Source organism: Lampetra fluviatilis, chromosome 35, assembly GCF_964198595.1.
Source record: "Lampetra fluviatilis chromosome 35, kcLamFluv1.1, whole genome shotgun sequence".
Taxonomy (NCBI): domain Eukaryota; kingdom Metazoa; phylum Chordata; class Hyperoartia; order Petromyzontiformes; family Petromyzontidae; genus Lampetra; species Lampetra fluviatilis.
Window position 1 is genome coordinate 2,560,246 of NC_136309.1, and position 11,942 is coordinate 2,572,187.

General features: G+C 48.7%; 1 protein-coding gene across 1 annotated transcript; it reads right to left on the reverse strand.

Moving 5' to 3' along the window:
- Positions 1-288: 288 nt before the first annotated feature.
- On the reverse strand, positions 289-11,591 carry DXO (decapping exoribonuclease). Its single transcript, XM_078872703.1, has 6 exons — positions 10,436-11,591; positions 8,044-8,267; positions 7,487-7,775; positions 5,616-5,751; positions 5,120-5,214; positions 289-4,205 (listed from the first exon to the last, which is right to left on the reverse strand). Exons 1-6 carry the CDS (start codon positions 11,263-11,265, stop codon positions 4,088-4,090), a joined length of 1,692 nt encoding a protein of 563 aa, XP_078728829.1. The 5' UTR covers positions 11,266-11,591; the 3' UTR covers positions 289-4,087.
- Positions 11,592-11,942: the final 351 nt, after the last annotated feature.

Below are 11,942 nucleotides of genomic sequence, written 5' to 3' on the forward strand. Positions count from 1 at the left end.
CTAAGATTAAGCAGCCTTTTGTTATGCTGCCGGGGGGTTAAATTAGAAATGTGCAAGCTGAAAAACAACGTGTGGTAATGGTGATGGTAGTGTGTGAAGCTGGGGGTAACAGACTGGGTATATGGATATGATTATGAAAATAAATCTAAACTGGCTGTCTAGCTCTACTGCTTGGGGCAGTGGTTCTCAAACACCCGCTCCTGAAGTGCAGACGTAGGTCCTCCTGGTTCTGACGTGATTCAAGGAGCGAGATGAGTTTTTTGTCGGTTAAAAAAAACGTGATTTATTTGCAATATTTTACACGGTACACAAATATACAATTTAGTCACATTTCTGAAACAATTCCAACTTGGTTGTTCTATTTTTTTTAAGAATACAAGGAAACACAGTATAAAAACGTAAAAGCAAATTCTATTATTTTTGCGGTGAACGTACCATGTAAAACGTTAAATTCGAATACGTTACGTGTACGTTTTTTTCTCTCATAAATATTAGGGTTCATATAATATACACATGGGAAGAACAAAAAAAAAACACAAAGTCAGCAGTTTTAGAGATCGATTGACATCATCGACATTTAAGCGTGGCTCGTAAAAGCCACACGACAAACCTTCCCTCTCCACAGAAAGACCACATTAAATAACACCTTTTGTGGTTGTGAAACATTGTCCCATTCGCCGACACTTCTTTTGAAACGCTGGGCACAGCTGGTAGCAGAATGGCTCTCGTTTTTATGGTTTTCAGGTGTGGCTTTATGCGTATAGACTTAGAAACACAGGCTGAGAAAAAAGTCAAAATAAGAATATGCTTCATAACCTTCCTCTGCCAATAAAACAGGTGTTAAGATGTTCAAACACCAAACAGGCACCTATTGCAAGGCGTCAAGTCTGCATTAACCGCACAAACTTGTGGCAAAACATATCAACAAACGTGCACGCATAAAGACGAGGCATATATTATTACAGCATGTTTGTTTGCATGTTTTGCCAAAAATGTGTGTGGTTAATGCAGACTGTATGCATTGCAATCGGTACATATTGGTGTTTGAACATCTCAAGTTTCATTGCCAGAAAGGGTAAAGCGTATTCTTGTTTTTTTAAATTATTTTGATACTGGTCCCATTGACAAAGGGGTTGACAGTTTAATAGGTTTCAGTTCCGAAAACGTCTTTGCCCTTAAGAATACACACACGACCGTGTTGTATTAACCAGGGCGGACGTGGATCGCGAACTGTGAATCTCTACAGTTGGCAAATGCGCTACCGCTTGCCATGTCAACTGCCCCAATGGAACAGTACTTTCCCATGGCAGATAATTCCCCAGTCACAAATCATGCAACACAAGTGACTTTTCCCAGATCCTGACCCCAACTGTGACTCCCCCTTGCAGCAGCTGCAGCTGTACACAGAGACCAGTGTTGTGAATCGCACATTCTAAACAATGATTCTCAAGAGACTTTTCGACATCATAGGGATTTTTTTAAAACATACGATATCGAGGTGGCCAGGTGACTCTGAGGTCAACAGCGCAGAGCATACATTGCTGAGCTCCTGGCTTCCAAATGTGGGCTTCAGCTGTCAGTGATTGAACCGGGTTCTCAAGGGGAGTGAGTGGATGGTCTCGGCAAGGTCACCCAATGAATGAACAAAAACCACTTCACATTGGTATTTTTGCTGCTTTGGGCAACATTTTCGGCTCTGAGAATGAAGAACAACAAAAATCAGTTTGAGAGTTATGTCACGAACATCACCGTACAGCAGGGAGCATGGGTAAATGCAGCGCCCATTTATTGTGGATAAAAAAGGTCACTTGAAGGGATCTCAAAAGAAGTTACGTGATATCTCATCTAATTTTATATTTAATGAGCGCCAAGGGGCTTGACAAAGCTTACAAAACGGAAACAGAATAGAATGTTTTCGACGGTCTCGGCGTGTAGGGATCGAGGAATGAGTGACTGTGGCAGAGGGTGCTTGGGGATTACGGAAGGGTAGGGGGGGAGGGACGGGAAGGAGCGGAGGGGCGACGGGAGCAAAGAGAATGTCGGTCGTTATACAACTCGGAGAGCGTTCAAGACACGTCCCATGACACAACAACACTGATGCCACAATTAGAAATGCTGGGAAAAAAAATTAAGAAACTTGTTTTTTTAAGCCTACATTACACTTCACGCCCATCCCAACCCAACTTACCGTTTGTACGCTGGCGATACGTGTTGATAATGTTGAAAGATCCCTTGAAGACATTCGTTGGTTTAACCACTCATTAGCCCGAATGGAAACATCTACTGGGGAAAAGTTTGGGGTGTCAGGTTTTACAAACGATTGGGGGTTTCACCTGCAAGAGAGTTGCGCAAAGCCTCAAAACGAAAAACTGATTCGGCGTGTGTCAAAATCCTCAAATCGTCCAAAACCCATTTTGGATCGCTTCGTCAGTGCGACTTCAGAGCACTATTTTATCATGCAGTGGATCATGCTTTCCAGCCACCCAGTCTCTAAACTGGTCGTTCACAATTGGTACTGGGGCCGATTTACTAACTACGGTAAGAATGATCGGCGATCACCAAGAGGCAATTTAGCTGTACACACGTATACTCCTTTATCACCTGAATTGTTACGCATCACACCTGCACTCCAGGATTAATATCGCCAGCAGACCTATTCGACTGCCTCAATTATGATCCGGAACGAAACGGACACAGCATCGTCCTATTCTCTGTTCGGGGCCATTTAATTTTATATTACACACACGTATTCCAGTTTACTCTCGCTCGGGAAACCACTAGTGCTGACATAGCGTTGCCAAGTTGTTTAACAAGAAGCTGGGACAGACACAAGTGGGGTGATCAGTCCATGTTATAATTTCTATGAACGACTATTGAGAGCCAGGTGTTTAATTTTCACTGGCTGGGGTGGTGCTCTAAGTTAAAAGTCGCGAGTTGAATTCCTGGTTGGAGTTAAGACTTGGTCTATTCACCCTCAAGTGTTGATAAAACGAGTACCTCTTAAGTGGGCTATCAACTGTGGTCAGATGAGTGTTCGGCCAACCCCTGCCATGGGAATGTGGAATTTACACCAGCAGAGAAAAGCACCATCACATTGCTCGTTGCCCACTTGAACTCGGCTTGGTGACAAAAACTGAACGCAGAAAATGTTTAAATGTTCCCAACGTGGGTGCGTTCCTTCGCGACATTTCAATAACCGCTCATCAAACGCGCGTCTCACCACGGCCGACGAAACTCCCTTCGGGGAAAACGTCCATTCACAGCAAGGAGGGAATGTTCGTAAACCAGCCCTCACGCCATGAGCGCACACATTGATGAGACATCGTCATAATAATCATTGCTGTTTGCTTGTAAACGACGCTTGCAATACGAGGACACGACACTCACAAGAGTGTCCCTCTTATAAGGTAGTCCAGGATGAATGACTGTACTCCACCGCTCACTCGGTTTGTCTTCACCCTGTAAGTAGTGGTAGCTCCCCAAACGCTTCTGCACTAAAAGCTGCCACGGATCGATGTACTTTTATTTCAGTTCGTTGCTTTTTTTATATTTTATACGTCGGCATTCGTTTCCGGTTAATCTTCCCGGACCATTTGCCGTAATTTCCATTCCCGTTAACAGCGGTCATTTGCCGGGGTTCTACAGCCGGGAGGGCAGACAGCAAAGTGCTGGGGTGAATTATCTCGCGCAAAATGCACTCCCAACAACCCTTATTTTGATTCCCTCCCAGCAACGCTTCTTAAATAGTGTCCCATTTTATAGTCCATTAGTTGCGATTTAGTAATTATGCCACCCTCATAATCAACTAATTGCAATTCGCATTTATATCATTAAAAGCACCTGACCTGGCGCCTGCATAAAATCAGGTGGTGGCGGGGAGGGGTGGAGTGGAGGAGGGTGGACATTACGTCGTCAAGACGTGTTAGAGCGGAGAACGGAGGGAGGTGGTGACACCATCCCCATTAGGCTCGCTCGCTCCGTCGCTCTCTGCTCGTGGCTTCGATGAACAAGACGGCGATGGGCGGTCCCCGCTGGCGCCAGGCGGATGGGCGGGCGAGAGGGTGGCAACGCTCTCTCTCTCCGCCAGTCACGACGACTTCACCATCTCGCTGACGTACCAGTCGGGCAGGAACGCGAGCTCCGAGTCGGGGTGAACGCTGTACGTGACGTCGCGGCCAGGCTCCCAGGAGAACAGGTACACCGTCCTGCAAGCCAGCAATCCATCGTCAGGTGGCAGCCGTAAACAATCTACTGCTGGATGAAGGCCTTCCCAAGCCACAGCCATTCCTAAGTCTAGCCAGGAAACAATAGACATATCTTAGACCTGCACACGAGCCGAATTCATCGTCCCATCTCGACGACAAATTTGGCTACGTTTATCGCTCCATCTCCATGATGGACAATCTCGGGCATGTTATCCCCTCTGCTGGCTGTCGAGTGGCCATCAAGCCAGTAATTATTATTATTCTATATTGGCAGGGAACGGTTGTGCTCACCTGTGATCCAGCACTCTGGAGGGGAGGGTTGATGGATAACACAAACGTGAAATCTCAAGCCTGCCGAGTTGTACGGCGGTTCAGATATGGTAGGGAAAGTGGATTTTAACCTGTCTGTGCAAGACCTTCCAAGTGTTATCCCCTTGTACGCATGGATTTGTTTTCTGATGGTGTTTAAGTGTCATCCCACATGCAAATGTATGTTATAATAAGTAGCCAAACATCCCAATACAGGTCCCCTTTGAAACAAACCTTCATTGAGACTTTGCCGGACAAATGGCGTGATAATAAATTTTGTGAAACTCAAATCAGGGATGTATTAAAACAGGTCATTAAAAAAATATAAAGATCGGCCTTTTAAAGATGTTATGTGTATAATCAGATCCAGGTTATAAACTGGCAAGCCCTGTAAATGTGTCATGAAAATATGCATAAGCTAAACAAAACTAAATTGGGGCAAGCTTGGCCTCCATTTTGTGGTCCTAATATAGAGCCACAGCAGAGGGCACGAGCAAAAATATCCATTGTTGTACTGTCCTATGCACAAATATCTATGGCTCCCCACCTGTACTAATTCGCACTGTCCAGCATGGAGAATATGCTCAAATAACCCCCACACTCACTTTGGGTCATCCTTTGTCACAACCTTCTTCATGAAGGTCAGAAACGCCTCCACAAAATTGAGACAAACCGAGCCATTCCACGCCTCCTGGTCATCCTACAACACAAAAATGCGTGAACGTACGCGGAAAGGATACACATCAGAAGGTGCCAATGCCAACGCATTTGCGCACACACAGTGCCCCCGCCCCGCAAGTAAGCTTCTGTGAAAGGCCCATTAATCACTGGCCCCACAGCCCGGCCCTTCATTAGCGCCCTTTATTAGCGCCCTTCATTAGCAGCAACACGATCTCTGCAATGAACCAGGGCAGGAGAAACATGCAAGTTTACTTCTGGCGTCCTCCAAAACTTGCTCTGCTCTTAACACAGAAGCGCGGTTCCCAACAACGGGCCAATGTCGCCTTCCACTCGTCTCTCAAGTGATCACCGGGTTTAATGTTCACATGAGCAAGGTGATGATTTAACGTTTTGCTTTTTTGAGCATGAGACACGTCTCACCGCGACCATCTTGGGGATGTGCAGGGTCTCGAAGGTCTGGAGTCTCCGCACCACGCCCTCGTCATCACGGAAGCCGGCCACTATTTTTGGCACTCCCACCAGGAACGACTGGGCCCACCACTTGATCAGCTTAAACCTAGACGCACCCAAATTGACAAATTTATTTAAAAAAAAAGGCCAAAATGCACTGCTTTGGTAATTTCTCTCACTGTCGTTGAGGAAGATATCGGAAAATTTTAGCCAAATTTTGGATGAAAAGGAACACTGGCACCAGCATGTGCATGGGGTCCTTGTGTTCCCTTAATAAAATACACTTTTACAAATACAATTTAGATTGATACCAATGTCTAAATGCGACCTGCATCTCCAGGTGCTGTAAACTATATGGTGAGTAGAATGGTTTTAAAATTTACACCATGCTGGCGTTTGAGCTTCCCATAATTTCCTTCCAACAGATTGCGACCATCTGTTAAGAGTGTATGGATATCTCGCCACCGGTGCCATAGTGGCGAGATGTTAACTACCCGAGTATACAGGAGGTTGTGGGTTAGATCCCAACCCTGACGCCTGTATATTTGGAGTTTGCATGTTCTCCGTGGTCGGGTGTATGTTTCTCCGTGTCCTCCGGTTTTTCCTTCCACATTTAGAAACACGCATTTAAGAGTATTTGGCTGCTATAAATTTCCACGTGATAAGCCACGTCTCTGGGCTATCATTTGTGGCCAGGTCACTTCTGTAAAAGAGCTGTATACCTCAGTGGGCCTTACCTGGTAAAATAAAAAGTTAGTATTCATAAAAATACTACAACGATCATTCAGCAAAGACAGTGCTCACAAACGGCATAGTAGCGCACACTAACGGGCTCATACGCAACTTGGTATTTTTATTGCATCACATGACGAAATGCTTACGCAACTGTGAGACGTCGGACGTACCAAGTCTACACAGGCCAATCGTAAAGTGACCCCCCCGTGTAAACACCGCGCTGACGGCTCGCACGACGACAGTCCCTTGGTAATGCCACGAGAGCCAGAGGGGGCTCCCTACACGCAACGTTGCTAGGATGTAAATCAAGCGAGCACACAGCAGCCACGTCAGGTGGCCCCACGGGCGGAAACACTTGCACACGTCAGCAGAGAAACCCGTTGGACCAAACAGGGAGTCTGGGGAGCCGATGTGACTTTGAAATCAGAAACAAAGCCAATAGTGGCAATTCCACATTCACGTTGTTGAGAGCAGTCTATCCATAGCAGTGCCTTGTGAGGATCATTGGCAGCTAAACGTTTCACTGTAGACCCTCCCCCTCATTGTCACTGGGCTAGCTGCTCCTGAGGTGGGGGGTCCAAAAGAATACTTTGGCCAATATTGACAAAGTTTCCCTGATAACAAAAAATGGGTGTAGATGGTACTTGGGTGGCTGCCTTGAGTCAGTGGTGGAAATTCCACATTTCCATGACAACACCAGCATCCTCAGAGGATAATTACAACAGAGTTGTCAGACTGGTACTTATTTTAAGGGCCCTGGAAAGATGATGGGCTGAGTGGATCATTGACGGATTCCTCCAGCATAGATAAATATTATGATTCTGACCTGGATTTGAACTTGCAAACTTGTGATTATGAGCCAAAGACTCAAAAATAAAGCACCACCCGGCCAGCTTACAAAAGTCCTTTACAATAACACATCCTGTAAAATGCTGGCATGGTCAAGGCGATGTTATAATAGTTCAATATGAAATTTTTTGCAGGTTACGTATCTGTCAAATTTCCTTTCATTCATTGTTTGGGATGAGATTGCAGCTCAGTTTCTTCCGAGTGGGCCACGCAATCGCTTTGCTCCTGACAAGAAAACCCAAAACGCCGATACCGACCTGTGCAGATTGCGCCTTTGGTTGGGGGTGTACAACTCGCGGCTGGTCTTCAGCTCCACATAGTTGGAGGAATGCTGCTGCTGCTGAGGCCTCTGCCCTGAGGCCCGACGGGCTGGAGTTGCTGGCTCGGCATCGCGGTTCTTGTCCACCTCGGCATTGTGGCAGGAGAGACAGTCGACCTCCCCGGCGAAGACAAGGGAGTGGCTCTTCAGCCGGGTCCGAACCACCGTGCAGAATGCCTCATTTGTGTTGACAACGCCGCCGGGGTCCGGAATCCCTCCGGGGGTTTCTGAAGACACAAACGTGCAGGGGTAATCAACGCCTCATTACAGGAAAACACGATTGGGGTGGCGGGATGGCTGGGTGGTTCGAAGGTTATAACACCGAGCCACTGGCTCCCGAGATCCTGGGTTCAAATCCCATGTTTTAAGCTGCCCATGCCATGCTTTAAAATCCCACGTTTTAATCTGTGGTGAGGTAGCTTTCATCCCGCAGCGGACTGACAAAGGGTTGCAAACGAGTAAACTGTTATCGACAAGGGTGGTACCGGCGCTCACCTGCACAGAGGTACTGCTCGAACTTGTAGCCCCAGTAGGTCATCTCGCGCTGGCGCGCGTCCCGCGTCCCCCGCTGCCGCCGCGCCTCCTCCGTCTCCATCTCGCTCATGTAGCGCGTGCCGGCCAGCAGCGTGACGGCCATGAGCCAGCCCTCGTGTCGCTCGTACGGCGTGCAGGCCACCTTCGTCAGGTGGCCCCTCCACGTCACCACGTCCGTGTGCAAGCTTTCGTTAGCGAGCGTCGAGACAACGATAAAAACGTACGAGATTACAAAACAACGGAGTGGAACACTGACGCAGTGCTTTTCCACACTCTGCCATAAACCCAGCATCCTGAGATTGATTACTGGCCATGACTAAAATCAGTATGAGTGATATCTGAACCAGTGCTGGTCACCACCTACACCAGCCTGCACTCTCTAGCGTGATTAATTATGAAATGATTAGGGGAGGCCTTCATCCAGCATTGGACCGGCAAAGAGGCTGTCCATTACAATTACCCCACAGGTACGCAATGATACACATATGCATATTATCTCCACTGCTTAGACCCACACAAAGCGATTTAATGAACGGTCACGATTTTGGGTGATGAATGAATTCACAAAGCGAATCTATACAGCCCATCTGGCGAAGCACTGGGGGGGGGGTTAGAAGTTGAGTGTATGGTTGGGTAACTAAAATAGCAAAAGCAAGAAGAGAATTACGGGGACGAGAGGTCACACTGACAAGAGAAGATCCAAGAGAGGCGACTTTGACGATTTGGACGCGTGTCTAGAATGGATGGAGAGAATACCACACGTGGCGTTATGCACACAGGCACACGGAACAAGAAACGGAGGAAGGGCACAGGTGTCCTGGATTAAGACACGGCAAAACAAAAGGGGAAACAAGAAAGCAGTGAAGCTGGTAAAATGCAGGGACAGGTGGAAACCTCTCATGCAGCCCCATCTTCTGTAAAAGAAGACAACACCATATTCATAAATTCGTGTTATGGTCATAGGTGGGGTTCATGTGTAATTGGCTAGTTGGCTTTACCATCACACTACCTTGCCCCTCTTCCACTATTGTAACCTATGACCTTTTCCGTGTTTGCCATCTTTCATTTTTGGTGCTCACTGCCGTCACAGGCCCGGCTTAAGTTTCAGGTAGATACACCTCCGAGACAGCTGTTTACAACCATTATTTTGCGTGTTGTCTTGGTGATATGTGGGTCATTAAAGCACATATTCCAGCCAGCATTAGTTTAAAAGTTCACCTGTTAGGTAAAATGCTGAAGGGAAAACATTGATCAAATGTTTCAGGAAGAAAAGGCTCTAAATACTGTTGGAAGATGTTGTTAAGAACACACTGTTCCACGAATCCCAGAGGTTGATGGACCAAAACTGAACATTTTTTCAGTGGTGAACGTTATTAATCATTTATTACAAACAGTGTAATAATTCCCCATGGATGGGATTCAATTCAAGAACCGGTTCAATCTATTTCACCTCGTTTTTAACCGTCTCATTTTCACAGTTCCGTCTCCTATGTACAATTGTGTTCGCGTAACTGCGTAAACATCATAGTCCTACACACGTGGTTACATGGCCGCTCTGTAAACCTGTCAGAATGCATACTAATACACACTGATGCATCAAATACACCGCGACCAATGCTTCTGAAGTCACCTTCTCTGTTCCTCGGTATTGTCAGGTAGAGGGGCTCTGCCGAATGCGTATCAAGAGTTGTCAACTTAGCGATTGTCACGACTTTTTGGGGTTTCAAAAGCTACAAAATACGAATTATGACAAAAAGGCAATACTGCACTTCATGAAGCTGGATCTGGGCTAAATTACAATTGGAATTGTGTCACTGGTAACGAATAAATTAAGATAACAACATACCTGTCAACTCCGTATGAGTGCCTACTTTATTACAGACCAATTCAGACCTTATTGGTCGCCCCGTGCCCTTATAAATCTCAACGTTCATCCTACAATGTCCCATCCACAAGGCAGAAACACAAATAGACAATATTTGTTTCTGCCCGTATTGAAACGGCTGCACGCCGTATGGACCCGAAAACTGAATTTCCCCGTACACGAATTGGGGGTAAACAGTCTGGTTCGACATCCGTGTAACAATACGGCGCCTGCTGTAATTGTAACTTCTCTACGATTGAACCCGGGTGTGGTGTGAAGAATCAATCGCTATTGTTGACGACTTCCGAACGCCTACTTTTAGTCGCGTCTTGTCGATTCTCCGTTTGGCGACTTATCCCCCACGAAGTTGACTCGCAATTGATGGCAATGCTGCCGTCGTCATTGGAGGGGGGAGGGTCGGGAGGTCAAATAATGACGGCTAAGTTGTCCCCCACCTCCCTCGTCTCTCTCTATCTCTCTCTATCTCACCTGGAGATGGCAGCGCTGTCCCGCAAGCTCTCCCCGGCGAGGGCGAACTTGTACCGGTTCGGCAGGATCCATCGCAGGACGTGGTCCAGCTTCTCCTTGATGTTGTCGTCTCGCTGGACGTAGCGCTCGGGGTATCCGTCCCGCAGGTCAAATTCCACACGTGTGGCACCACCACCACCACCGCCACCACTGCCTCCACCCCCACCAGAAGTAGCGGCAACGCCAAATCCTCCTGCTCGAGCACCACCTCCACGATTGTCACCGGCGCCAGCAGTGAGGCCGTGTTCTCCGCAGCCACCATCACCTGCTCCGTCGCTACTGCCACGTTCACCACTGCCACCGTGGCCGTCGTCAGCTCCAGCACGGCCGGCGTCCCTCTGCCCAGAGGCCGCCCCACGAACTCCATCGCGAACCCGGCCACGGCCACCACCACCACCGCCTTCACCGTCGTCGTCCCCTTTTGGTGGAGCGTAGTAACGCAGCTGCCTGGCGTCGGCGTGGAAGCGCCGCTCAGCGTCCAGGGAGAAGCATCCGACCTCGACGGGCTGGCGGTAGAAGGGGAAACCACCACCGTGATCGTGTGGCCGGGTGGACAGAGACAATGGGATGTCACCGACTCGACCCCCGTGTCCACCATGCGCGCCGCCGCCGCCGCCTCCACCGGCTTCGGCCGCCCGCGGTGTCCTCTTGGCGCCGGGAGGCCCCGCGTCGCCGTCGACTTTTCGTTTGTGAGAATCGTCGAGACGCGGACGAGAGTCGTCGGGGCGAGGGCTGATGTCGCTGTCGCCGCCGCCGCCGCTGCTGCCACCGCCGCCGCCCTCTTTCCACATCCTCCGCGGCGGCCGCTTGTCGCCTCGGCGGCCGAGTCAAGCGGCGCCGTTCCCGGCGGGCAGTCCAGGCAAGACCGTAGGCTTGGGCCTAGCGAACATCGGCGTCGGGCCCCGGGCGTCTTTGTGGGAAATTAATTTATTTTTAGGGGGGGGGGCGCTGAGGGGGTTTGCGAAACAATTTTAAAATTTTAGTTTTAGCGCCAGCGGTGTTTTTTTTCCCCTGTTTGTAACAAAAAATGTAGAATTTCGTAAAGCCTCGCCTGGAGTTTGTTGATTGTCACGGTTGTGGGGCTTTTTTTTCGCGCGCGTTTAAATCGGGGGCAGCAGGGGGGGGCTACGCGGGGGGGGGGGGCTACGCGGGGTGGGGGGGGGCTACGCGGGGGGGGCGATTTTTGTTGTCGCGTGACCGTGCGGGGGGGAGCGCTTCGACGACCGCGGCCACAAAATGGACTCGCGGCGGCCACGTGCTGCGAGCTGCCAGCAGGGGGCACTGTCGGAGTACGAATTGTTTTGATTGTTTGTTGTTCGTTCACTTTTCCGTTACTGTGCGTTGTTTAAAATCGATTTATCCGTCCTGCCCGTAACCCCCACACCGCCTCCCCCCCTGTTCTGATGAGTTCCAGTGTTCGTGACTGCAGGGATTCATTTTCTTGGTTCTTTCGGTAAAGTCACGTAGA

Bases quoted from the DNA above. Each gene is read 5' to 3' on its own strand.
- DXO (XM_078872703.1), bottom strand. From the start codon at position 11,265: ATGTGGAAAGAGGGCGGCGGCGGTGGCAGCAGCGGCGGCGGCGGCGAC. The intron at 8,268-10,435 runs GTGAGATAGAGA...CGCTAACGAAAG, and splicing joins GACAGCGCTGCCATCTCCAG to CTTGCACACGGACGTGGTGA. The intron at 5,215-5,615 runs GTGAGACGTGTC...TTTGTGTTGTAG, and splicing joins ACATCCCCAAGATGGTCGCG to GATGACCAGGAGGCGTGGAA.